Source organism: Nycticebus coucang, chromosome 1, assembly GCF_027406575.1.
Source record: "Nycticebus coucang isolate mNycCou1 chromosome 1, mNycCou1.pri, whole genome shotgun sequence".
Taxonomy (NCBI): domain Eukaryota; kingdom Metazoa; phylum Chordata; class Mammalia; order Primates; family Lorisidae; genus Nycticebus; species Nycticebus coucang.
The window spans coordinates 130,799,240-130,820,419 of record NC_069780.1 but is presented as its reverse complement, the minus strand read 5'-3'; the positions used below and the strand labels follow the sequence as shown (position 1 = coordinate 130,820,419).

The 21,180-nt window shown below is 37.8% G+C and overlaps 1 protein-coding gene across 2 annotated transcripts in view; it reads right to left on the bottom strand.

Moving 5' to 3' along the window:
- The window catches only part of AP3B1 (adaptor related protein complex 3 subunit beta 1), a 269,031-nt gene that overhangs the window by 32,927 nt on the left and 214,924 nt on the right, over window positions 1-21,180 (bottom strand). For both annotated transcript variants that reach the window (XM_053587990.1, XM_053587979.1), the window contains exon 23: window positions 4,230-4,461. In XM_053587990.1, coding sequence (XP_053443965.1) covers window positions 4,230-4,461 — 232 coding nt within the window. The remainder of the gene's footprint in view (window positions 1-4,229; window positions 4,462-21,180) is intronic.

Genomic DNA, 21,180 nt, shown 5'->3' with positions numbered 1-21,180 from the left:
ATCTTGACAAAACAAATAATAAAATACATTATATAGATATGGAATTTCTGGAGCTTCATTGATCAATTAACCAAGTATAGGAAATAACTATACCACCATCTAATATAGTACTTTTTATTTTCAGTTAACAAGGACAAAAGTTAAGGCAAAGAACAGAATTTTGTTCTTCCCGTGACTCCAAAGTTTGGCTCTACCTTAGAATTACTAAGGAGGTCTTAGATATTATGTATGTATTTTTACAGAGAGAAACTATCCACGTTTGATTTCCACTTTAATCACCATCTTCCGTGTAACTGCAGCCACACTACACAAGGCTTTTTATTGGGCTGTGTTTGCTCCGCACACAGCTTGTCAGACATAGGTGTGTTTTAGCAAGCATACTTCTACAGCAGTAGATGGTGACGATCCCATGGCTTGTTGGCAAATATCATTTGCCATTTAATCCTAACCATGACAGAGATGGTGGTACAGTTGGAGTAATAACTCAGTAAGTTTCGTACATTAAGAATCATGTCTATGTCTCCGAGGCTCAATGAAGATTAGGTATCGTAAAAGAGCACGTGTTTGATGCTGATTTTAAAATGCTATTGGTTTGCTCAGTGGTACGAGCACTTCATTTGTCTACAAACCTACCTTTTACCAGGAGGCTACTTAAATCCTAGAGGACTTGCTGCCTAAACCTTTGGCACATATAGTTGGTAAAATAGTTATTTACTCTAGGGTGAAGATGTATAAGGATAGAAACATAGTTTTTGCATTCATCCTAAAGCTAGATGCTGTTACCAGTTCCCAGCTCTGTCACTCACACTGCTCAAGGTTATTCTTGAATGAATTCTAAATGCCTTCTTCTGTGCCGTAAATATACTGGGGTTTGGTCTTGTTTGTATCTGACACCATATCGGTAGCAAACGCCATCATCTCCAAAACATGATAGCGTTCATGATTTTGGTCTCTCTTCATCATATATCCTTGTATTTCATTTGACAAAGTGACAGTTCTCAAGATGTCTTGTTGATAGCACTCTTTGACACTGTTTGATACTGTCTCCAGTCTTAAGATAATTAACTGTGAGCTTAGAGCCATCTTAATTCTGGAGAATAGATCGTGATCAATGGCATGTTTTATTATATAGATACTTCAAGAGCAAAATGATCACCATAAAATTATTCACATAATGGATTTTTATAATATTTGGAGCCTACTAAATTGGGAAAGCTTACCCAACGAAGTGACTATATCTGGATAATGCTCTTGGATTTGCTGCTATATACTTGAGATAGCTATGTAGAAAAGGCTGAAAAACTGGCTCTATTACACCACATCGTTAATAATGAAAAATCAAATCACACAGGATGCCACCTATTGTGATGTGACAGTTGTACAGTAACCGGTAAAATCTTGGCTGTTTGTGCTCAAATCTGTCAACAGTTAACACAAAGTCACTGAATACAGTGCCGAGAGTTCAAGGCTATTCTTTGTGCCTTAAAAACAAATCTCTTGTGAAAAAACAAAACAGAAAAGAACAAATCTCTTATGTACTTGGTCCCTTTGGGGTAAAAGGGCACATTATTTCTAATATTCTTGCAAGGAATCAAATTTCATGCAAAAGGCAGGGCAAAATCCAGACAAAAATCATTGCATGTGCATTAAAAATAGATAAAAATAAAAGAGATTGCTGACAAATAAGAAAACTGCTGGACTTCTTAATATGCATATATGCTTAAAAAAAATTTTACCTTATTTCACAAAAAACATGAAAATATGGTATTAGTGGAATTCTTAAGCTTTTTTAAGAATTTATATTTATCGGGCGGCGCCTGTGGCTCAGTGAGTAGGGCGCCGGCCCCATATACCGAGGGTGGTGGGTTCAAACCCAGCCCCAGCCGAACTGCAACAACAACAACAAAAAATAGCCGGGCGTTGTGGCGGGCGTCTGTAGTCCCAGCTGCTTGGGAGGCTGAGGCAAGAGAATCGCTTAAGCCCAGGAGTTGGAGGTTGCTGTGAGCTGTGTGACGCCACGGCACTCTACCTAGGGCCATAAAGTGAGACTCTGTCTCTACAAAAAAAAAAAAAAAAAAAGCCGGGTGTTGTGGCGGGCACCTGTAGTCCCAGCTACTTGGGAGGCTGAGGCAAGAGAATCGCTTAAGCCCAGGAGTTGGAGGTTGCTGTGAGCTGTGTGAGGCCACGGCACTCTACCGAGGGCCATAAAGTGAGACCCTGTCTCTACAAAAAAAAAAAAAAAAAAAAAAAAAAAGAATTTATATTTATCATACTTTATAACTCTACTGTAATCTATTGGTAATAGAGGGATGTTACACAAACATACATACCATACAGGGAAGAACTCAGTATCTCAAAGGCATTCAATAAATGCTAACAAAATGAATGAAAAATAACAGCCATAAAAATTTGCCTAATAATGAAAAAGGAAAGCCTAAAGCCAGTGCTAGGCAATGGTATATATTCATATTTTATTTCTGTGCTAAGGTCATACTGTGAAATTTATTATATTTATTTCTTCTATTCTACATAGGCCAACAAAAGGTCAACTCATCAACTCATTATGCCAGCTCAAAGAAAAATTAATACTGTTCTACTGTTCTAACCTTTGGATAACATTTTCAACCTTTAGACAATTCATATATTAGCCGCTTGACACTTCTTAAACTAATTTTTTAACTAGGTAAAAAAGGCTGGATTACAAGCAGTAAAAAAGAACACAAATTTGGATGTTCTATAATTCTTTGGTAATATATTCATTCCCAAACTAATGAAATATAAATTGGGATACTTTGTATTCTTTAAATTGTTTTAATTATCAAATATTTAGAAAAGATATTAAGTGGATTCTGATATCAGCTTACTTTTAACTCCACTTTTTTTTACTTTGGTTGTTTATAAAAGTTTACCAGGCTTTATTGATCAGAAATTATTTTATTCTTTTGTGTAAAAATGTAACACAAACAAAGAATGACTTCCTTTACTGAATGCCTCATGAAAACTACAGCAGAGAATTCAGCAATGCCAAAGAGCTCAGATGAAGATGAAGGAAAATGGAATAGTTTGTGAAATAACAAGTAAAGAAGGCCTAATTGCCAAATTTGAGTTCGTGTTGGTCAAAAGGCTTTGTTCAACTGAAGGATTATAAAAGGAGCTATGTGGAGCACTGTACCTGTAACATTTGGAGGATACAATGACACACACCTTACATCACTTTTAATCAAGGCCTGAAATCAGCCTCTCTCAACTAATCCTTGGGATTATCTCATCTCTACCACCACCCCCGAAAAAAGCCCAAAAAGAACAACAAAAGACATTCTAAATATTACACTATTTCAAATTCAAAGCAAGACATATGACTGTTACATTTAGTTTTCAAAGGGTATATGTTTTAGCAAAATGCTTAAAAAATGCAAGGAGGACGATAAATGGCCACTGACAGCTGGAAGGACAGTATGATGCCACCGAGGCACATAGGCACAGAGGCAACCTGGAAAGCACAGGCGCATCCTGGGGGCAGTCACCACTCAGCACCGGCTGGTTGTCATGTGAGGGAAAAAGCACCAGGACTGCCACATCTTAGGCTTTGTTCTGAGAAAAGTGAGATTTCTTTTTCTTAAGTGTAAAAACATCTTGATTTTTAAATAATGGCAACAGATTAAAAATATTTAGAAACATGATGTAGATACCAGTACTATACTATGCCCCGTCCTATATTCCACACACTGAGAAGCAGCAGGACACTGGGCAGCCTCTCTGGCTTTGCTCTCTTCACTTTTCAATTTATGGAACGTGAAGAGAAACAGGAAAGGGTCTCGAGATATGGGAGGTACAGCAATCAAAAAGGCAGGCTGATTTTCTCGCTTTTAATATGCAATAAACCACCTAAAATGATACAGGGAATGAAGCTGACCAGGAAGAGAGGGGAGGGAAGGTGATGCAGATGGGTAACACGGGATGGCAATTTTGATTCTGCAGATCCATCTTTTCATCACTGCTGGTATTACTATTGCTGGGACATGATTCACTAAGGGCAAAGAAATACATTTATCTTGTATGATAAATTCAGTTTACAGAGGGAAAACAAATATAAACTGAATATGCTAATAGTCAATGAAATTTAACATTCTACTTCACTTTTTTACTAAAATGTATTCTCCTTTACTTTTAAAATGAACACATTTGGTTATCCAATGTAGATAAAGTTTTAAACGACAATTAATACTTACCTATTGGATTAAAAACATGCATTTGCATGCCCATGGGAAGTTTTTTTTCCCCTATGTGGATATTTTCTATTTTTTGATCAGTAGTATTATTCAACGTTATTTGTACAGAGACCATCTTATCACCAAAAATGCAAGGCTGTCTTGGAAAGTAATAATTGGCAGCTAGTCCTTTTCCACTCATTCGATGAAGCAACACATGAGTTTTCATTGGTACAAAGACAGGAACAGTGACCTGTTGCACATGGGAAAAAGCAAAAAAAAGGAAGAAGAAGAAGAAAAAAAAGAAAAGAAAAAAGGTGAATTAGTGAATGAAATTATTAATTCTTTCAGAAAATAAGCAAATACTTATAACATTTAATTCCTGGTTTCCCCAAAGTATCAGTAACAGTATCACATACACATAGATATTAGTCGGCAATGATATAAAAAATGTAAAATAGATGTCCTCAAAATAGAATTTTTCTGTACTATGCATTTATATAATAAAATATTTTGACAATACGAGCCTAATAAGAAAAGAATAATCTTAGTTATGTAAATATACTCAATTTTTCTAGAGTTCATAACATTTGTTAGTTTCCTTCCTAGATAATCCATATTTGGCTATCTTGCTCATTTTCTTACTAGTTTTAACAGTTTGTCAATTCATTTTCTGGGGTGTTTCAACCAGAAGATGGCATTGTGTACCAACAACAGACATCTTGTACCTTCATTTACAATCCTGACTCCTTGAACAATTTCTCACCTTGAACCTCTCTGACTGTAAACTGGAGACCGTGACCTCAGGTGGAGGCGTCTTCTTCCTTTGCTTTAATAATTAAGGAAGTCTTCCCTACTTTGAGATCAGGTAACTATTCATTCACATTTTCTTCTAGATCTTTCATGGCTTCAATTTTTAATTCATGTGAAATTGATTTAGGTATATTGACTGTATATTTAATTATTTTTCTCCAAATATTAAACCAATCGTCCCTACATGATCTAACAAATAGCCTTTTTTCAATGATTTGTAAATGTAAATTCCCATCATTTATGTATCAGGAGACATTTCTGGGCCTCAATGGATCTGTTGATACCACACTGTTTTACTTTTCACAGCCCTACAATATAGTTCAGTTATTTGGTAAAATAAATCTTTGCTCATTTTCTTCTCAGTATTTTCTTGGCTAATCATTTGTTTATCTTTCCACTGAAGGCTACATAGGACTCTTAAATTCTTCCCTCAAATTCATTTTGATTGGAATCACAGACAGGGTATTAGGTGAAGAAACAGTGCTCGTTTTAAAACTACATGACAGCTGTCTTGCCATTCAAAGTCTAAGCATTGCCCATTAGGACTGACCTGACATGGGCAAGCTTTTAAAAAAAAAAATCAATTTGTAATTAAACAGGCCTAATCAAGTTCTTTTCCTAACAAGTGTGCTTTCCCAACTAGGTTATCTATGATAATTGTGAGTACATATCAATCTTAACATTAAATGTCAAACACGGTCACTCTGCCACTAACACCTGATACTGAAAACTTAGTAAACTTAATAACTTAAAATTCAACCAAAATCTAAGAGTTAAACATGATTTATACAAAATGATAAATAATGCTTTCTCAAATCATTTAAACACAGTATTCTTTTTCAAAAAGCTCAACTTTTTAAGAATAAGAAATTAAAAATAATCATACAAATTTATAGGAGAGTTTATTCGTAAAACGTAATAAAGAATCAGCTCGATTTTAAATTTTGGTTGTATAAAGTCATGGAGCCCCGGGTCCGTTCCTTCTGCCTTAGACCCCTGAGGAGGTTAACAACTGTGTTGCATTTTCAGTTTTCAAGTCACTTTTACTTCTCAGTTTAGGTTCTTTTCTTTGAATAAAAATTATTTTCAAAAACTTGCATTTCAGTGCTCCTTCTAAGTTCTGTTATCATTATGAATTTTTGGCTGTTGGTTAGTATAACCCAAGATCGCACTCCACACCAGTGGGCACTCACTCATTCAAAGACACAGTGGGCATCTGAACAGACGCAGACTGTACATGCGTGTACACATGTATGTATACATATGTATTTATACTCAGCAAAAAAAATTTTTTGCATATAAATTCCCATGCCACTGAGACTGTGAGAATCAACCTCACACACAACCTCTTTACTGTCTAATTATATTTTTCAGTATAACATGTTTCTTGCCTTAATTAGATGACAGGGGGTCAGGTCTTTTTTCTACATTGTTCCAGAGATCCAGGTGTGATTAAATCATTAAATAGATGTTGATGTTTCATGGCTGAAAACTCATAAAAGTTTGGGCTACATATAATATGGAGAAAGAACCCCAAAACTGTAATATAAAAGGGAAGATTTGAAAACTGGAGAGAGGGAAGAGTAGAACAGTGTGGTCAAAGCAGGACAGAAGCACCAAGGGTGAGGAAGTAGTATTCCCGTATCATGTAAGGGGCAGAGAAGGACGCCTTTAGTCACTGAAAAGCCATCAGTCAGTCTTGGTTGACTCAATGATTCTTTCTCTAATACTGAGACACATGGTCTAAACACTTGCTATTTCCACCTCTCAAAATTTTGCAACTTTATTATAATTGTTAAAAAAAAAAAAGATGTTAAGGGATGGATAAAGGAAGATTTTCTTTATAATTTGTAATTTTCTCCATTCCTACTTTCCACACTCAACCACATACAAGGTAAGAAGCATTCTGTAACAAATTCAACATCTAATCAAGCCCTCAGGCCCTCCCTGGCGATCCCCAAGGTTCCTCTGTGCTCACGTGGGCAGGTCTATGTTCTCTCTTCCACAATACACAGGACCGCAGATGACGCTTTGTGGTAACAGTATATACTTGTTAAACTTCAAAAAGACACTAAATGAATATGTTTGATGGCTTTTTTATCTTTGTTTCCTAAGTATATACAAGTAATCTTAAGCCAATCTTCTCCAATGTCTAGATAAATAGGTGATACTCAATAAAACCAGTGGTTTCCATAAATCCTTCAACTATGGCCATAGATAATACACTAAATCTTGACAGAAAGATAAGACTTTAGTTCAATATTTTGCACATAAGATACCTATATTCCAGAAATATATATAAGATTTGTGGCTGCTTATATTCTCTGATGCTAATTGCAAAAGGGCTTTTCCAGTATCATTTTTTTAATAGATATCAATAAATATGCCCCCCAAGGAGGTATTTTATAGATTACCAATAATTTTACTAGATATCAATTTTTAGATATCAATAGTTCTACAGATACTAATAATTTTACTAGATGTAAAAAATGGTAAAAAAAAAAAAAAGTCCATTAATTCTAGTCTGAGTAAGGACAAGACCTCAGCTCCACAAAAAATAGAAAAAAATGAGTCGGGCACGATGGCACATGTTTGTGGTCCCAAATACTTGGGAGGCTGAAGGAGGAGGATCAGCTGAGCCAGGAGTTTAAGGTTGCTGTGAGCTATGATGCCATCATGGCACTCTAGTCAGGGGGACAGAGTGAGAGCCTGTTTCAAAAAGCAAAAATAAAAGTAAAAACAAACACCCCCCTCAGGTATATTAATAATAAAATAACCTAGATTCGGGCTATGAAAATAAGGATTCAGGAACAAACAAAGAAATTTAACAAATCTAAACACAATACTGGAACACAACTGTACTCACTTCCTTTACATATCATCTATGGCTGCTTTTTCTCTCTATAGCTGAGTAGTTGCAATGCCTAAAATATTTACTATCTGATCCCTTTTCAAAAAGAGTTTGCTGACCCCCAGATCTGGGGGCACAAATGTTACATCCTTCCTACTCTAACCCCCTTCGCTTGCTGTTAGGGAACAATTCCCTCCAGGTCCCACCCATCTTCTGAGCAAAGGCATTAACAACTTTGGTCCTGAAACTCTTTTCAAGGATGTTTGTATAGTAAGCAACCTTTGGAAGACAGAGGTAATACCTCCTCCTGGGGAAGGTGACAGATGTGTTTACTGTCCAGATTTTCTAAAAGCCTCATAGAAGCTCAGACTCTTCTACGCTCAGGTCCCTCTCCTGTCAGCAGCACACTGCTTGTGCTGGCATCACCTGGCCATCATCATGTGGGAACTGGTGCTCACAGAAGTGGTGTAAATCATGTTACTCTGGCTGCTGCTACTGCTGTGAGTAAAAGTTGTCCTCTGTCCCTGACCCAGGAGTCTTGTGTCTTCTACCAGTATCCACAAAATTGTTATACATTGTTAGCCTGAAAATAAGAGTAACATCTCACACCCTTTACAGTTCTTGATAACCATTTTCTTTAGTCATTCAACATTCCCAGAGCCACTTATTTCTAACAGCTAAATTAACACTTAGTAAGATCACCATATACAGTTGTGCAGTGACAGCTGACTGAAGGGCTGGACAGGAGCTAGCAATCCAGTTTACATTTCAAAGGTGCCACATCAGCTGATCTTTGCTAATGGAAATATGACTTTACATAGCAGAGACTGCATTATTCTTTTGGCTTTCCTTTATGTCATGACTTGGTTAATTATTTCTATGGGTTTCTGAAGTATCAAATGATGTTTTCACAGTTGACGACACAGTGTCCAGTAAGTCATATGACAATGAAGAATAAGAATTCTGTGTTTCTGGATTGTTTTTATTTGGATTAAGACCAAATGCTGTCTTCTGAGGGAGCTTTGCCCCCACTGCTTTATCGTGCAGTATGGGATGTACGTATGGGATTGTTTGCCCAACACACCCTACTATTTTCTAGAAATCCTGCCACATTCAGGATTTGACGGAGTTGGCGTGTTCTTACACCACTCATGACCTGGCCACTGGTAACCAGGTCAGGAGAGGATATCTGGCACAGTGAGTTCCTGTCCTAAGAGTTTTAGATTTGGGACCTAGGAATTTCAACTAGTCTCTTTCAACTGCCTAAAGTTCTGACATTTAAAATTCTGTTTTCTAAAGAAAAAAATAAAATAAAATTCTGTTTTCTGTGGCCACATTTACTACCACATTGTTCAGTGAGAAAAAAGAATAAAGCAAATTTCAAAGAACAGCATAAATAAGACATAGAAAGACCACTTGGTAACTTGGGTCTGGAAGGTTCTGGAAGGCCAGATATATTCCTGCCCTTGCTAGTTCAGATTGCGTTTTTATTGTTTGTCTCCCCACCCTACTTCTGATTGGGTGAGTCAAATTTCAGGACACTAATTGGAGGGACGTGAGCTTGTAATGGGAGGATGTGCTCTCCTGTCCCATTCTGTGCAGCTGACAGATACAGAACCATGAGATCAGAAACTCGGGTTTGGCCTTGGATTAGACTGAACCATACGTATCTGCCATATCTGCAGGTCAAAAATAGTCAAACTGTCAATTCCATAGATTCCACTAATAACTTGCTTTGCTTCAAGGCTACTTAATCCTGCCTCCAATAGAAGACTCCCTGGCAAACTCCATCCTCACTCACTGGAGCTCCACCTTGGGGTTGGGGGGCCAGGCCCACCCTGACAATGACGTTCTCCTTTGCCTGTCTTTGTCCTCCGACCCTAAGTCCCCCTCGGGCATCATGGGGAGAAAAGTGATTATGAGTAAAAATTAGGTATTTCATGGCTCACTGTCCTGTAAGAGGATCATCATTTCAAACACAAAGTAAACACTAGTCATTAATCACTACTAATCACTGATTTTTAAATTCTTCTTTCATCTAACTTATTGAATTAGTTGTGCCAACCACTGTACTAGGGAGCATGACACAGTGACAAAGTGAGATTACAGTGTACTTGGGAGGACTGAGTACATCAACCAGGGGGACAGATGTCATGACAGAGGCATAGAAGAATACAAAAGAAAAGGCACGGCTGACCTCTGAGGGGAAACCAAGGAAGGAAGCCAGTTATTTGAATGAACTAAGTAAAATCGGTTTGCTTCTCACTGTCTCTGGTGCTAACACTCTGGTGTGAACCGGCACCATCTCTCATGTGGCTGATTCCATAGCCTCCTAACTGGTCTTCTTGCTTCTATTTCTGTACTCGTGTGACACAGACTGGACTGCCATGGTTGGTCTATTCCGAACATAGCAGCCAGAATAAGTCAGGTAAACTTACATCACATTACTCCTCTGCTCAAAACCCTCCAACAGCTCCCAATTCACAGCGAGTAAAAGCCAAAAATCCTTAGACGTCTAGAAGGCACCATACGGCCAGGCTCCCTGCGTGTTCCCAATCTCACTTCCTATTACTCTTGAACGCCCTGTTCAGTTCACTCCAGTCACCGTGGCATCCTTGCTATTCCCCGCACACACCAGCAATCCTCCCACCACAGCACTGGTCACTACCCTGCCTAGAGGGCACTTTTCTCTGGTATGCACGTGGTTCAGCTCTGACGTCTTTGCTCAAACTTTACCCCCTTCATGGCTTTTACCCCATTTGCAACTCTCCCTTCTGATTCCTTGTCTTTCCCACAGCCACTCAATCCTTCTCTGACACAACATGTTATTTACCTGTTTATTATATGGGTTGTGTCTTCACATCTACTCCCCTACTTTTGTGTTCAATGTATAAAACATAATTTTATCCTTTTTCAGAATTCAAAGCATAACTTTACTATTTTCAATTATACAGATTTGCAAATAATAAACCTCTCTTGTTGTCATACCTCTAGTCAACGCTGAGTGCTCAATTATAGCCCTTTCCCCAGAACACTACTGCTTTATCGAAGCACCTTATGGTACTAAGTGGAGATTATCAATATTAATATTTGTTGTTTTCAGGATATGATTTGGCTTGACATTTTCTACTATGTATTTGTAGATATAATTTCAAACATTTGGAAACAATACTGTATTTCTTAGAGGCATTCACAAAGAACTTATTAACTAGAAGGTCTTCTATAATACAGCCTCTAGTTCTTGAAAGATCTAGTTACAGGTGTAAGCATTACTTTAACAAAACTAGCATAAATAGGATAGGATGAAAGGCAATGTTTGAAAACATTAGGTTTGATTTAATTGTTTACCCACTAACGCTCAAAGAATTAAAAATGTAGCTGCATTGTAAGCAGATGATAAGGGTCATCTTCACTACGATTCTTGAGGAGGTAATTAGTTCAGTCACTGTAAAATAAAAAGCCTCCCCCAAGAGTTAACAGAACAAAAAGCATCAAGCAACAATGAGATAATCCTCTACAAATCTTTCCACAACATATGTTTAAATAATAAAAGTCGTTTGTGTACCTTTAGATGGTTTGTGAAAATAAGCAATCAATTCTGCAGATACAACATTATTTCTAAAGGAAATCTATGTGACTCCTGATGCCTGTAGATACACACAGACAAACCACACATATTTTATCAGTTTATTACAGTAAGCAAATAAGCGTGGAATGAGAGTGCACATAACTGTCTACTTAGCGCTTACTGAAACATTTATAAGAGCTGTTATCTCCCTAATAACAGACAGACAGCGTGCAATTTTAGAGAGGAGAAAAGCTTCATATTTTTTAACACTTCACTAAAAAGTAACTGAAGAGTGTAAAATGAAAAATACTCTGTGCAGTTAGCTGGTAATGGACCATATTATCAACTCAAGTTAGATTTATAGGATACAAACTAGTCACTAATAGTTATTTTATGACATAGCATGTCTGCTTTTTTTGAGATTATTAAGATTAAAGTTGTAAAACTTCTTTTGAACATAGCTGTTCAGAATGATTGAATTATAAAATTGAAAATAAGATTTGAAAAATAAAACATGGAATGTCAAGTAAGTGCCTTAGAATAAACCTTGTTCAGCATCCGCATTACTATTTCCAAGATGACATTTCCACATAAAGCTTTATGAAAACAGTGTTTTCTAGCCCTTTATGCTTTAATCCATATTTAGTTAATCAGTCATTAAGTATCATCAATCTATTCTGGTTTTGAATTTCAAAAACCTGAAGCTCTGCAGTATATAAAATGCTCTTTGTGTTTACTTTTGTTTGGCTTATTTCATAGCAGTTACCTATTTAGATGGATGATTTACAAAAATGGTGAGGCAAGAAAACAGCTATAAGCAGAGATACAGCTTCATCTTTAAAATTAGTACTTTTAAGCCAATGTATGTCTCACCTGATAAGAGGTGTAATGCAGAAGGTGACAGTATTATTTACCTTGTAAACTGTAGAAACTGAGTCTTTATTTTACCTCCAATCCATTGCCCGAGTCTAGTACCCAGGACAGGATTTTTAAAAAGTAAAAGGCAAATTTGCTTAACTCTTACCTATATGCATAGGCTAAAAGAAATACATTCCAATTTTCCAGTAAGTACTATTATTTTGAACAAATTGTTTGTTTATTTACTTTGAGACTCTGTCTCACTCTGTCACCCTGGGCAGAGGCATCATAGCCTCAGACTCCTGGGCTCAAGCAGTCCTTCTTGACTCAGCTTTCCCAGTAGCTGGGACCCCACAATATATGTTAAATATATAATTGCAGACATAGCTGAACAGATAATTAACAAACATTTAATGAGCATCTCTTTTTTTTTTTTTTTTTTTTGAGACAGTCTTACCCTATTGCCCTGGGTAGAGTGCCATGGCATCATCATAGCTCACAGCAACCTCAAACTCTTGGGCTCAAGTGATCCTCTTTGCTTCAGTCTCCTGAGTAGCTGAGACTATAGGCACCCACCACAATGCCCAGCTAGTTTTTCTATTTTTACTAGAGATAGGGTCTTGCTCTTGCTCAGGCTGGTCTGAAATTTAGGAGCTCAAGCAATCCACCCACCTCGGCCTCCCAAAGTGCTACCCTGCTTCCCCGAAAATAAGACATCCTCCGAAAATAAGAGCTACTTACAGGAAAGATAGGACGTCCCCTGAAAATAAGATCTAGAGCATCTTTGGGAGCACACCTTAAAATAAGACACTGTCTTATTTTTGGGGAAACTGGGTAGGATTACAGGAATGAGCCACCACACCTGGCCTGAATAAATAGTTTTTAATCCTAATGATAACTTCTTGCTTATGTATATAAGTTTAGATACTATAGAAAATAATTGTGATAATTTCTCATATTTTATTTTAGTAATCAGTATACATTGTAAAAAACATGAGACTTTCTCATGCCTTATTTTGGTAAAATCAATATATGTTAAATATATGTATTTGCAGAAATATCTGAACAGTTAATGAACAAACATTTAATGATGAGCATCTTTTTTTTTTCTTTTTTTGCAGTTTTTGGCCAGGGCCAGGTTTGAACCCGCCACCGCTGGTATATGGGGCCGGCAATCCTACTCCTTGAGCCACAGGCGCTGACCTTTATTTTTATTTATTTATTTATTTTTTGAGACAGTCTTACTCTTTTGCTCTGGGTAGAGTGCCATGGCATCATCATAGCTCACAGCAACCTCAAACTCTTGAGCTCAAGTGATCCTCTTGCCTCAGTCTCCTAAGTAGCTGGGACTACAGGTGCCTGTGAAAACACCTGGCTAGTTTTTCTATTTTTAGTAGAGATGGGAGTCTTGCTCTTGCTCAGGCTGGTCTTGAACTCTGGAGTTCAAGGGATCCTCCCACTTCAGCCTCTCAGAGTGCTAGGCTTCCAGGCATGAGCCACTGCGCCCAGCCCTTAATGAGCCTCTTAAACTCATGCACAGTGTTACACAGGCACCTGCAAACTGCCTGTAGGTCAAATCTGACACACTGCCTGTTTTTGTACTACCTTTGTGTTAAGAATGGCTTTTACATTTTCAGATGGCTAAAAAAATCAAAAGAAAAATGTCTGTAACATTAAAATTACATTAAATTCATATCTCAGTGTCTATAAATAAAGTTTTATTGGGACACAGACACATTCATTCACTTATCCATTGTCTGTCGCTGCTTTTGTCCTATAATGGCCGAGTTGAATGGTTATGGACTGAAAAGCTGAAAATATCACTGTCTGGTTCTTTACAAAGTTTGCTGACCCCTGGAATAGGATATATTCAATTTTCAGTGGCTTTGAGAAAATTACTTTATAATATCCTATTCTGTTAGCATTACTGTCAACACATGTAATTTTATAAACCTGAAGTCCAGGGCGGCGCCTGTGGCTCAGTGAGTAGGGCGCCGGCCCCATATGCCGAGGGTGGCGGGTTCAAACCCAGCCCCGGCCAAACTGCAACCAAAAAATAGCCGGGCGTTGTGGTGGGCGCCTGTAGTCCCAGCTGCTCGGGAGGCTGAGGCAGGAGAATCGCGTAAGCCCAAGAGTTAGAGGTTGCTGTGAGCGTGTGACGCCACGGCACTCTACCAAGGGCGGTACAGTGAGACTCTGTCTCTACAAAAAAAAAAAAAAAAAAAAGATTTCAGAGTTGAAATCAAAGGATGTGTAGCCAAAATCCAGGAGACGTGAAAGTTATCAGAGTTGACCAGATCAAGAGGCTGCCAAATCACACACTGCCAAGTTGTCAAACACTGATGACATGGAGGTCCTCCGTGACGATGGGCTGGAGAGACCAGGTGTGAGACGCTAACATCTTCGCTGAAGGTGGGTGAGTGATTAAGAGATCCAAAGAGAAGAATGACAAGGAAGGGAAGGAAGAAGGCCCAGGAAGATGGCATGGGTCCCAGAGAAGGAAGGGGTGTGAGGATGGAGACTGCATGGCCTCACATGAACAGGTGGGGAGCTTCACACCAACAACCTTGCTGGTGATAATGATGTTGTCTAAGACAGAATTACAGGCCATCACGAGGGAGGTCATGCTGAAAAGATTTACTATAGGACTTTAAGATGCAAAGGGAAACTCTGGGAGGAAAGCGAGGCAAGGTAACAGCACTTCGTAACAGTGTGTGAAGGGAACTGTTGGCTGTTCTACGTATTTCAGAGACAGGATCACTGCCTCTAAGAGCTGGCTGTGCTGCCTTGCATTTAAGTGAAGTGTGACTTAGGGGAACTGGATCTCATCTAGATGTGTAGAGATAGGAAAAGAAGTATGTCTTGGCATACAAATTGAAAAGGAGAGTTTTACTATGAGTATGTTAATACTAAGTCACAGGTCCCTCGAGGGATCTTTTATTCCAGTCCCAAGTACCAGAAGTTGCTGAGAAACTCCTGACACAGGGTAGAGATGGGAAAATATGTCCTCTGAAACCATAAGAATCTCTCTCCATCTCTTACCCGATATCTCTTTGTTCTAATATATATGTAAATACTTTAAATTTTCCAGTGAGGAGATGGGGATGGGGAGAACTTGTTTACTACACAGGAACCTCAGATTCTCTGCAGTCCAAGTTTGTGGGAACAAAGCCTTCTGAGCATCTAGTTTTCTTTACGGTGAAGACACTTGGCTCCACGAATCTGTCTGGGCCAAGACCTGCAAAGATGCCTGGCTGCCTGCACTCTGGCACCAGTCTGTGCTCTCAGGCTAGACTGATTTTTAACATACGAAGCATTCTTCTCTAGAAGTAAGAAAGGTTATTGCTTCTTTCTTATCTTACAGAGTTAGGGTTGGCAGTGGCAGGAAAGAAAACACTACATTTTTAAGTTAGAAGAGCGCCCAGTGATTTGATGAGAAGAAAATCATTTAACTTCTCTGAGCTTGAATTTGTACATTAAAGGTTAATGTGTGTATTACCTAATTCGTAGGATTCTTTTATAAGGAGTGAGAGATTATATGTGTCACCTTTTGGTTGATGAAAAGTACCCTTCTTTAATTACTAAATGCAATGTTTATTAGCATAAGAGAAAAAAATGGTGACAAAGCTAACACTGGAATTTAATAGTTTTAAGTGCCACTTCTGTCAAGCAATATATAATTCCTTTTTCAATAAACACAAAATGTACCTTATGATAAAGTAAAGGTCAGTCATGCAAGCTGGAGGAGAGATTTTTTTTCTCTCCTTCAGGGAACTATATGAAGCATCTATTATTTCTTTCCAAAGATTAATGGCAGGTGAGGAAATTTTTTGAATATCATCTTAATTATGATCACTGTCCTTAGCAAACAATAACTTCCAAAAATAAATCAGTAACAGGAGATTAGAACTGTCTTCAAAATATCAGTTATTTAATAAACTAGATGTCTGAAAGTGGATTTCAAGTGATAATCGTATAAACATACATTATAAAGCAGAGGAATCGCAAGAAAAGCTTGAATGCCATAACATTATAGAAGAAATATCATCCTTAGGCAATATTTTACACTCCTTTACTTTATTGGGGTGACATTATTAATAACATTTCTACCTTCTACATATCTGTAATCAGTACTGAAATTACAGATTCCCAGTTTTTAACTACTTAAAAGGAATTACCTCTTAATGTCTGGACATACTGAAAAGACCAATGAACAATACCAGTAAGAAAAAAAGTAATAAAAGTAACTAGAGGCAGCTGGATGGCATATTAGTCCAAACATCAAGGGATCTGGATTATAGTTTCAATTCAGCCATATGTTAACAGTAAATCACAACCTCACTGAGCTTGCTTTTCTCCTCTGTAAAATGGGGCTAATTATACACATTCTGTCTGTTTCACTGAGTTCTTGTGAGGATCAAATGAGATCGTACACGTGAAATTGATTTTTATACTGTGAAAAGTTCAATAAAAGGCATTACTGGGATTATTAGTAACTTGAGTGTTCAGGCAATGCTTAAACACAATCTGTCAGATAACGCAGGGTCATGAGGTTTAAAGTACATATCAAAAAGCTGAATCACCATTGGAAAAAAGCTTTTATATCAACACTGCTGTATTTATTGATAGTACCATCCAAAGGCCTTTAAAAAAGTAATCCCTTCCCCCACGTCCTCTCTCCCTCCTCTGTTAGTTGTGGGTGAAGAGGACTGTTCTCTAAAAGGTTTCTAAATGATGTTGATGTTAAAAAATATAGTATCACCATTTAACAGCCTTTTAAAGAGCAGTCCCCAGTACGGTCTTTGTTAACAACTGAAGGAGGAAGGGACTATTTTTTCAAAGGCTTTTAGAGGATGTTGTTAAAAGAATATATAGTGACATCATTTAAAAGCCTTTTAAATAATAGTCCTCCTTCCCTCCCAATTGTAATGTCCTTGGCTTTCATTTATTTTGTACTGCAAGCCGAAAATGGACAAGCCAACATAATATTGGCCATGGCAGGCATTTGTTGGATGGAGAATGATGCATTGCTTTTAAAAAGGTCGGTGTCTTGAAATAAATCCAACTCTTTAGAACATAGTTCCATTTCTATATGGGATATTGTCCACCCACCTTATCATGAAGTTGCAGGACCTTTCGCTTATTTTCTCTATGAGTTTACTAAAAAAAGATGTCATGTAAACAGGAAAGGAGTCATGGCTAAGCCATTCCAAGATTTCCTATGGCCTGAATGTAGTCCCACCATCTACTGCTACTAGAGTTAACTTTCCATTCAATTTATGGCAAAATCTAATGTTTTTGCCAACAGCTTCTATTCTGTTGTCTGTATTAAACTATTTCTGGCCACTGTTCTTCTTATTTCAGACTTTTCTCCTCTAGGAGAGCTTATGGTTCCTCTCCATACTTAAGCTCCCAGGGAAGGGAAAAAGTAAATCAGTCATTTGGTTTGAAGCATAAAACGTGACAGAAGTGTAAGCCTTGAGACAGGTTAGCTCTGATTAACTACTTTTCATGTAACACACAAAACAACAAAGAATTAGCCAGAGAAGTAATCATCATAGGATATGAAACAATTTTCCATCTTCTCTTCTGTTGGGTCTTTTCAGAAAAGTGTCACTTCTTTTTAAGAACAAGATTCCATAAATCCACAACAGTTGATGAAAACAGAAGCCTTAAAAAAAAAAGAAAATCTAAAAGTAAAGCCTTCCAAACACACTGGATTCTAATCTCAAAGTTTATTGTGCCCTTACTGTTTGCCAATCTGGTATACAGAACTCACTGAAGTTAGTTCTACGATTTGCTTCAATCAAAGTAAATCATTATTTGTGATGTACTATCAATAAATCCTGTTTTTTAAAGTATCAATTATATTACCCATAATATAATGCTCAGTTCAAGTCAACTCTTCCTGACCCTGTTCCGGCCCATAATGATCTTAATCACATTCCATTTTGACATTTTTGGTAATTTTTATATTATTTAACTTTATGCATACTTTTGTGTAGCTAACAAAATTCTAAGACTAGATAACAATAATTTCTTTATTATCTACTAATTTCATAGCAAACAAAAAAGAATTATCCAGGGGAAAAAAATCATAGGATATAAACTGTTTTTGCATGATTTAAAAAATACATAAATATAAATAACTTGAAGGTTCTCTATTGCCTTAATAGTACCCATGAGTTAGTTATTTACCTACAATTATATGATAGTACTTGTATATTTAAAAACATTATAAAACCACAACATAAAAATCCATGATATTTGCGATTTATATCTCTATTATCTAATGAGATAACTCAATGTTTCACAGAGAAACACCATTATAATCCTGATTTTAGTAAGTGAAACTTGGTAAAATTTTGAAATACAACTCTTAAACTTTCTTTTAAAAAGTATCAGGGCAGCACCTGTGCCTCAGTGAGTAGGGTGCTGGCCCCATATACCGAGGGTGGCGGGTTCAAACCCGCCCCAGCCAAACTGCAACTAAAAAATAGCCAGGCATTGTGGCGGGTGCCTGTAGTCCCAGCTACTCAGGAGGCTGAGGCAAGAGAATCACCTAAGCCCAAGAGCTGGAGGTTGCTGTGAGCTGTGACGTCACAGCACTCTACCAAGGGCAACAAAGTGAGACTCTGTCTCTAAAAAATAAATAAATAAATAAATAAAAAAGTATCAAAAAGATGGCATTAGGAAGAGATGAAATTTAACATGAGTGATCTGAAAATTTAAAAATTTCTCTCAAATTGTTTAACTAGAATTAAGCAGAACTTCCTCAAATACGAATTGCTTGGTTAAAGAGAGGACCATGATCCCCACAGCAGAGCAGCACGGGAACTCTAGGACTAGTGAGTTATCCCTAGGGCACAATCACCATGATCAAAAAGTGCATGCTTGCTTGGCGCCCGTAGCTCAGTGAGTAGGGCGCCAGCCACATACATGGAGGCTGGAGGGTTCGAGTCCACCAGGGCCTGCTAAACAACAATGACAACTCCAACCATAAAATAGCCAGGCGCCTGTAGTCCCAGCTACTTGGGAGGCTGAGGCAAGAGAATCGGCGAAGCCCAAGAGTTGGAGGTTGCTGTGAGCTGTGACTTCACAGCACACTACTGAAGGCGACACAGTGAGACTCTGTCTCAAAAAAAAAACCCAAAAAGTGCATGCTTGTGTGTGCTGCTGCGCCCTGCTCTGCATGGAAACAACTCCCCAAGTGCCCTGGCCTATCTTCCAGGTTCTGTAAGTGAAATGGTATACAAAGTAACAGACACCCCAGGGATTCCGCCCTGGATGTGTAACATTACCTGGCCAGGGAGAATTAGGGTTGTTAACCTGCCATCTTTGAGATGGGAGATTACTGTGGATTATACGGGAGGGCCCAATATAATCTCCAGATATGGTGAGTGAGAGAGGCTGGAGAGTCAGTGTCCGAGTGAGGCAGGTGAGAACTCAGTCACCACTGCTGACTTTGAAGAGAGAAAGGGGGCTGTGAGCTAAGGAACGTGGGCAGCCTCTAGAAACTGGAAAAGACAAAAAAATAAAAATAAAAACAAAACCAGGATTTTCCCCCAGAGCTCCAGAAGGAACACAGCTATGCTGACACAGTGATTTTAGTTCGGTGACACCTATTTTGGACTTCTGACCTTCAGAGCTGTAAGACAATACATTTGCACTGTTCTGAGCTGTAAAACTTGTGTTTAAATGTTACATCAGCAACAGGAACTAATAAATTTAACTGTGGTGCCTACTAGAAAACTAGTGTTCTGAATTCTTGTGCTGTGGGACCTATCTGCGGAGTCTATGGTATAAATGTTTGCAAACAATTATCAATGCCTGATCTGTGATTTGAGTGGCAGCAAAAGTCAGTTTTCTCTGTACTATTTTTTCATTGAACTTAAACCCCAACTAGTATAGACACTAATAAATTTGAGTGGCTTTCAAACTGTCAGAATTATTTAAGAGGACTGGTTTAAAAAATAAAAAAACCCACCAACACCCTTCTATATTTTTGATGAACACCTTGAGTTAGTTTTGATCCATTTGTGACTAACAGGTAGGTGCTGGGAACCAATGGAAAAAAGATGAACTGCCATCTGAAGGCTTCCATGTAACACTCTGTACGCTACCTAAGGCTACCTCTTAATCCTCTTTAGTTAGTAAACACTGGTCTTTCTGGTAAATATGCATAAAGATGCATTTTATATTAGTTTTACACAAACAAAAGGGGATTATCACTTGGGTGATGAGCTAGAGCAGAGATGTTTCAATAGGAAAAAGGAAGGAAAATAGAAAAATACGAGAAGGTCCGGGTGGGACAGAACAAGTAGAGGTTACAGAAAGAGTAGGTGGGTATTAAAAAAGAAAGGCAACCCTGAAGAAACTCTTTAAACTGTGACAATTTCATCTAAAGTCATCTCTCTGAGACAAGCATAAAAAACAGAACAACAACAACAAAATAACCCCTCAAGCATTTAAAAAAACTATGCTGAGTAATCTGGCTCTTGGTACCCTCAATGGTACTCCAACAATAAAAAAATAAAATAAAATAAAATGTTACACCAAGGCTCTGAATGAGGGTTCTTAGGCATTTTGCAACCATCGGTGTAAGCATCTACCCTCCACTATAAGTGCTAGAATAAATAATGCTGGCACACTGATTGTGCAATCGGGTTTATATGAGAAAAGTGGAACCATCGAATATATATAAGCAAATGCCACTCAGAAAACAAATTCAACTCCCTCTGTGTTGGTCTGACATTAAGTATAGGTGTAGAATAGCAAAATGTTTCTTGGTGGAAATTCTACATAGGTTAAGTCATATTACGGAAGGTGTGTGCATTTTAATTGAAGAAAATATTACAAATATAAAAAGATTTTTCTCTGCA